The sequence below is a fragment of the Nicotiana tabacum genome, chromosome 7 (assembly GCF_000715075.1).
Source record: "Nicotiana tabacum cultivar K326 chromosome 7, ASM71507v2, whole genome shotgun sequence".
Classification (NCBI taxonomy): Eukaryota; Viridiplantae; Streptophyta; class Magnoliopsida; order Solanales; family Solanaceae; genus Nicotiana; species Nicotiana tabacum.
The window spans coordinates 173,193,948-173,200,616 of NC_134086.1; the positions used below are offsets into that span (position 1 = coordinate 173,193,948).

At 35.9% G+C, this 6,669-nt stretch overlaps 1 protein-coding gene across 2 annotated transcripts; it reads right to left on the reverse strand.

The window, feature by feature from the left end:
• Nucleotides 1-1,412: 1,412 nt before the first annotated feature.
• Nucleotides 1,413-5,497, reverse strand: LOC107805872 (deSI-like protein At4g17486). 2 transcript variants are annotated; one of them, XM_075218155.1, is made up of 5 exons: nt 5,167-5,497; nt 4,432-4,514; nt 3,417-3,669; nt 2,291-2,578; nt 1,413-2,165 (listed from the first exon to the last, which is right to left on the reverse strand). In XM_075218155.1, exons 3-5 carry the CDS (start codon nt 3,625-3,627, stop codon nt 1,915-1,917), a joined length of 750 nt encoding a protein of 249 aa, XP_075074256.1. In that variant the 5' UTR covers nt 3,628-3,669; nt 4,432-4,514; nt 5,167-5,497; the 3' UTR covers nt 1,413-1,914. The 2 variants fall into 2 exon arrangements, with proteins under 2 accessions (XP_075074256.1, XP_075074255.1); XM_075218154.1 differs by lacking the exon at nt 4,432-4,514 and having other exon boundaries at nt 5,167-5,496.
• Nucleotides 5,498-6,669: the final 1,172 nt, after the last annotated feature.

A 6,669-nucleotide genomic window follows, 5' to 3' on the forward strand; every position in this document is an offset into this window, starting at 1 on the left:
GGTGAGGGGATGAGATTTGGAGAGAGAAACTTGGGGGGAGTGGGAATATACGGTAGAGTTAAATTAGGAGACTAATTAATACCATTAAAACCCTTAAAATGTACATAAATGGTAATTAGGTATATAAAAGGTAATTATATTAAAAGTTAAGCATGGAGGGTAATATAGTTTACTATATGACGTAGGAATGTAATTTTATATATAAAGGTTATACAAATATTTGATACGCTACCAAATGTAAATAATTTATGGCGCGGGGTAAAATAATAATACCCCGACATATAATTACCTTATTTGGCACTTGTTTTGAGGCCCAACTCTATATATATGCTCTAAGGGGTCGTTTGGTTGGAAATAAGTTACCTCAGGATTAATTATCCTGGGATTAGTTATCCCCGGATAAGTTATTCCACCTTTTCATGGGGATAAAAAATACTACAATTCCGGGATAAGTAATCCCGGGATTAATTATATCATAATTTTCTCCCAACCAAACATGGGATAAACTCTTCGTAAATTTAATCTCGGGATTAATTGTTCCTTATCTCTCGTACCAAACGAGCCCTAAAAGTGTTATATAATTAAAACAATACTCTCTCAAAGTCGAACTCAAAACGTCTAAATTATGAATTCGTGAGCGCTTGAGGACTATAGTGCAGGATGTCAGTATTTTCCAAGGCTCCATCCATCTTTAGTTAACTGAATATTCTTTTAATTTTTGAAATGTAATGGATCAATTAATTATGCATCAATATCCAAATTAGACTTAAGTTGGACCAAGTTGTCCGTTAACTCAGTGCAATCCTCTTCTCTTAATTGGTCCAAGACCAACTGTGCAATGATTATTAGTAAACAATTAACTACATATAACTGAGTCAAATATTTCAGAATTCTTACAGCGAAAGGGCATCATAAAGGGTCGAAAACGATAACAACTAAGTATTTCCTATTATGAGCCTACGACCAAGTTGCCAGTTGCCAGCTTAAATGGTTGCGATAATAAGATCAGCAATCACTCATGCTGAATAGAACAGAATTTCAAATATTTTGTTTTGATACGCTTATTTGAAGACAGCTAACGTTTTAGAGTATGATGAACTTGTAGCACATGTTCTACATCAAATTGATAGTCCTTTAATTAACTTTAGCTGGCCATATGTCTTTCCTCTTATAATTGGAAACACTTAAAATAGCTGTACATTACAGGGCATAGACGCTGTAGTTGCAGTCTTCACATAATCTTCTTTATCTTATGTGATCACATATTTTAGAATTCTTATGTGACCTTAGACCCAGACCCCACTTGTCGGAAATTACTGGGCTTCTTGTTGTCCCTGTCTAGACATGCATCAAAATCTCGCTACATCGGCGAGATATACCCAGTCAAGTATAGCCAATTTACTAGGGATATACAAGGTTATAATGATCAATTTACTAGAAACTGAAAGAGTAACCACTTAATTTTTTCAAGCTCAAAATAAGCTAGTCTCTCAGTTGTGTCTTCCCAGTATAGTTCATGTTGCAGTGATAATAAGCTACAAAATCCAAGAGTAAGAAAAAGATTTGCAAATTGCTCCTACATTTCTACACGAGAAAAAACAAGAACCTCTCTGTTTTCAGTATCAAATAAGAAAGTGGCTGAGAACTAACAAACAAATACATTTCTGTGACTCAAGATGCTGACGTAGCGATGTGATCTTCCAGCAGGATGAAAATGTGAACTGGATAGCAGAACTTGTAACACCAGAATTTGAACTCAGAGAATGGCAAAAATCAACACCGGCAAGCCAAATGAAATCTCAGCCAACAAGCACTATGTGCGACTTTGCCATTCAACACACTCACAGATGGCAATACGTAGTAATATTATGTTAGTATTCACAATGGATGTGCATATAGAGAATAACAAAGACCTTATCCTTCCTTCAAAGACCTGCTTCTAGATTTTTTGGATTCCCAAGGTGGAAGGCAGCCTTTATAGTGAGAGTGCAAGAACAGCGATGACATTGATACTTCTCTCTCACCTTGACGCATTGAGATTGAAGACAAACAATTGAAAGAGCTTCTTAGTTTCCTCTTCTCACTGTCATAGTTTTGCACATTTGTGCCATGTTGTACCGTGGAAGTTTTGAGGGCTTCCGGAAGAATGCAATTGCACAACGAACCTATAGGAATACCCCCAAAAAAAGTTCGTTTTACTTTAGAAGACAAGAAATATATAGTTTTATTAAGCATTTGATTATTGAGAAGTATTTGAGGGCTTCCGGAAGAATGCAATTGCACAACGAACCTACTCTTGCTAGCCGGTTCACCCATTTAGGTATCCGCTTCCCAGTCAACCTGTAACAGATATCATCGGAGAAATGATTACAGTTCTTGGCAATTAAATGATATGAGTCACCATTGTAGTTTACTGATTGGCGCTCAATGAATTCTCTAAGCTGGATAGGATCCAAATATGTTGTTCCTATGAACACCGACTTTCTGAATTTAAAGCCAGGGCACTGACGAGGTTCAAGCTCAAAGACACCACTTGTTGGATAGTCATGTGCTCCGAAAGCATATTCAACACCATGAACTGCACATATGATAAAAGCATTTGAAAAAATATAATATTTCATTTATATAGAGCATTTGAGAAAATATTTGTACCAGAAAATACTGTTGCCTCATCATCTCAAGGAAAAAACAAATCAAATTTGAACTTCCTAGATAACTAATACTCCAATTTTTTGCAGTGCTATACAACATATGGCTAGATGCATTCTCCCTATGTATGTCTTCTATTATTTTTTCAATAAGTAATTGATTCTTCCTATGTCGGTTTTTGAGCATGATATGTATGCCAAAGACCAAGGTCAACCCAACGTTCCAGCGAATTTTTGAAAACTGAAGCACCTCAAAATCAAATGACTAATGAATTTAAAGCGTTGCACTGAACTTTTTCAGCCTTTCATAAATTATGGATCCAACACCATGTTTTCCCCTTTATTGAGAGGAGTATGTTTCAGCTTTGACTCTATGACATGCAATAACTTAATTCTATTGTAATATCATCACTATAATTGTCATGCCATTATTTCATCAGTGTTTATCTTAATTGTCAGTGTGTGTAATCAATGTGATAAACACATGCTATGCGCGTGCACACACACAAGAGAGAGAGTTGCAGTGAGCTACCACTTCTGTTGTTTTCACTCGTCATTATCACTAATACTTTTGTTGTTGCTCTAAATTTTGATAACCATTTAAGATTCTGAGTTTGCCAGGGATGGCTCTAGCACAGTTTTTAGGCCAACGAGAAATTAACATAGAATAGATGCTCCAAACAAGAACAGATAAATGTCCTAGAAGCAAGACCAGAATAAGGTTTTGATTTCAAAAACATACATATAAGAAATTAAGCGTGAACTCACCTTCCACCCCTGTATGGAAGACACCTATGCCTGCCCAGTAGAAATAGCCATTAACGGGTGTCAAGTCGTATACATTAAGGTAAACAGCTGTGTTGCCTGGACTACAGCAAGCTGACTTCACTTTGGGGAACATGCAAAAACGTGTTGCAGATTCACCTTGTAAATGAAGAGGCACCACAGAACATAAGCCATTCTTTAATTTTGATTTCATGTTCAAGGCAAAACTAGGAATGCTTCAATACCTAGTTTCTACCTGCAACAAAGAAAATCAAGTGTCAACTACTTCTAGTTCAGCCAACATAAGATGTGCATATCCACAAAATTGACACACAAATGTTCCATAAATATCTTCTTCCTTCTTTTTTGGAGCTAAAATATGCCCGCATTCATGATCCTTGGGAAGATAAAGTGGTGAATCAGGTTCAAATTAGACATAGAAAAGGTAGATGGGCAAGTTCACCGAAAAATTTGTTGAAGGCTTCAGAGGATGAATTCTGGTGGTATGGTTGTGGAACTGATGGAACTAAAAACAAGGTTTGCTGTGCCAAAAGACTTCCTAATTGATTAACGTATTCTTTACAAACTTCTAATGTTGGGGTCATCGTTATTCATGCTACTTGACAACATGACACATGTGATATTTGAAAGTGTTTACTACAGCATTTTCAAAAGATATAGTAATTGAGTCTCAAGTTGGTTAAAGTGATAGTCGTGCTCGTCTTGGACATGGTCGTGCATGCTCATGCGTCGCCGACGTCAATGAGGAATGCCCCCATACCCCACTTGTGGGATTATACTGGGTATGTTGTTGTTGTAGTAGTCTCAACTTGGTTAAAGGCTAGCTGCATTTTACTCAGTTTGAGATGTCCAATTCATATACTAGTAAAATGACATATTACAGAACTTAGATCTATGAAAAGTTAACTTCTAAACGAATTACCTTTAAAGATGAGATATCTTAGGATATAATGGACAAGAAACTCAAAAAACAATAAATAGAGTTGAAACCAGTCACCTTCAAAGAGGGATAGCAAGTCCTACTCCGAAACACAGAACCAGATCGTGAACCTTTTCAAATCTATGTTTAGGATTCAGCCTCTGCAGTTTCAGAGAAGGAGAAATAAAATTCTCGAGGCAGAGCTATACTAAAGGACTTAATTATCAAATAGGTCAGATGAATCTATGCACCTCAATACTGCTCAAAGGTAAGGGCTTAATAAGTACATTGCATTCAGCAATTTGTAACACTGTTTTAGGAGAGGGATAAGCTGGCCCGGACACCACCACCAGTCATAAAAAAAAATCAGAAAGGAGAGCACCATACTATAAGTGAAGAACTATTTCTAATTTAACACCAACTTAACAAGAAAAAAGAGCTTGGTGACAAAGAGAGTTCATTGGATAGTGGTGGTGGTTGTGTGTGTGTGTGTGGGGGGGGGGGGGGGAGGAGCTCATGCGTTCAGCAATTTGCAGTAATTCCACGAGGCAAACAAGCATGATGGGGTTACTCATTGTCAATTTTTGTTAAAGAACCATAGTTGGATCTGAACAGAAAACTTAACTATACTGAGCTGATGAATCTCGGATGCAAGTAGATCAGATTTGCAAAAGAAGCCCAAAACGACAATTTTTTCCCAAAAAAAAAAAAAAAAAACAGCTCACCATATACATTAATGCAATAAACAAGAAGATACCTTGAGAATTCAAGAACCCCACAAAATAGAAATAAAAAACAGATAAACCCAAATACCTTTTCTGGAAATGACACTCATCACAGCAAAAAAAGTGGAGCTTGAAGGATAGCCATATTCAGGGGAAAAAGTGGAGAATTTGAGCTTGAAATATGCACATTGTTCTGCGGTTCCAGCCTGTAGTGACTGATTGACAAATACTAAAGCTGCGGGAATCAGACAGGTAAAAGAGTCTAAGGGACTGTTGTGGTTTTGTTCAAAACCCTTCAGTGAAAAAGGAAAAGGTAAGTGAAAGGTTGATTTATAAAGGATCCAAAGTTTAATTCTTTTTCATTTTTCATACTAAGACCTGCCATTTTACAGGTCCAAGAAGTGAGACTACGATAAAATTCTTTTCATGATCATTTTTTTGTACCTTTTGACAAAAAGTTAGAAACTCCATTATGACAAAGACATCAATTTGCTTAACACAAAAGATTGCTGACATTTAGAATATTATTTATTACTTAAAGTTTTTAATACAATTCCTTTTTAGCGATCACCAATTATTATCATAATTACAATCGAGAAGGGCCAAACCAGTCCTTGTACTATACGAAATTGAACAATTATATCCTCCGTTTATAGTTTGTGGTAATATTGCCCTGCCATGACCAATTGGCATCATCTTTACCCTTCGCCACTAACGAATCAGTTTTCAGAGAATTTTTAAATCTCAAAAATTATATTTTTCATTTTTTAAATCCACGTGGCATTTAAAAATATCCATTCCCCCAAGTCTTTTTCATACCCCCACCACTCCCCCACCCCCATCCCTTTTACTTTACCCCATGTTTCACATATATGAGGGCAAATTTGCTCATGATTATATAGTACAGGGGTATAAATGATCAAATTAATACATGTAGGCGCATATCTAAATAATAGAAGGTGCCACTATGGACTTGTTGCTAATGAGAAATTGCAGGATGAAGACTTTCCTATGAGAGTTGCAAGTCTCATATGTAGTTTAAAGAATAAAAAAGAAGCTCTTATTCGTGAAAGGAATACTTTCCAAAGGAAAGTTGTTGATCTTGAAAATATTATGATTTGATCGTGGAGGAATAGAGGCTTAGAAATTGGAAAAAAATATTTTCGATGACAAAAGTGGTTGATTTAGAGTCTTAAGATGTGATTGATACTGAAAAATAGCTAATTTGAGAAAAAATGGTCCCAATGTGGATATTCATATTTGTGAAATTGGGCTGCTTTGTTGTATTTTTTTTGCCTCAGGGAGATTGATATGTAATGATAGCGTTAGTTGGTGGGAAAATAATACTATGTAATATAAGTGTTAGTTTGGTTTGTTTTTTCGACTTTTGTTTTGTGTTCAAGCCTTGTGTTGTTGTTCGATGGTTCATTAAAGATATTCCTTTTAGTTGAATGTTGTGTTTATGCTTGAGCTACTCTGTTGGGATACTTTGATTGTTAAATATGTGTCTAAGAAAATCATAAATATTGTTAGAGATACGCTTACAAATATTAATTTGGATCATTTATAACTCGATACTATACGATCAGGA

What these genes read in the sequence shown, in the direction of transcription:
- LOC107805872 (XM_075218155.1), bottom strand. Translation starts at nt 3,627, where the DNA reads ATGAAATCAAAATTAAAGAATGGCTTATGTTCTGTGGTGCCTCTTCAT. An exon ending in CTTCCATACAGGGGTGGAAG is followed by an intron (nt 2,579 to 3,416) that starts GTGAGTTCACGC and finishes TCATATGTGCAG; the next exon opens with TTCATGGTGTTGAATATGCT. An exon ending in GAACCGGCTAGCAAGAGTAG is followed by an intron (nt 2,166 to 2,290) that starts GTTCGTTGTGCA and finishes GTATTCCTATAG; the next exon opens with GTTCGTTGTGCAATTGCATT.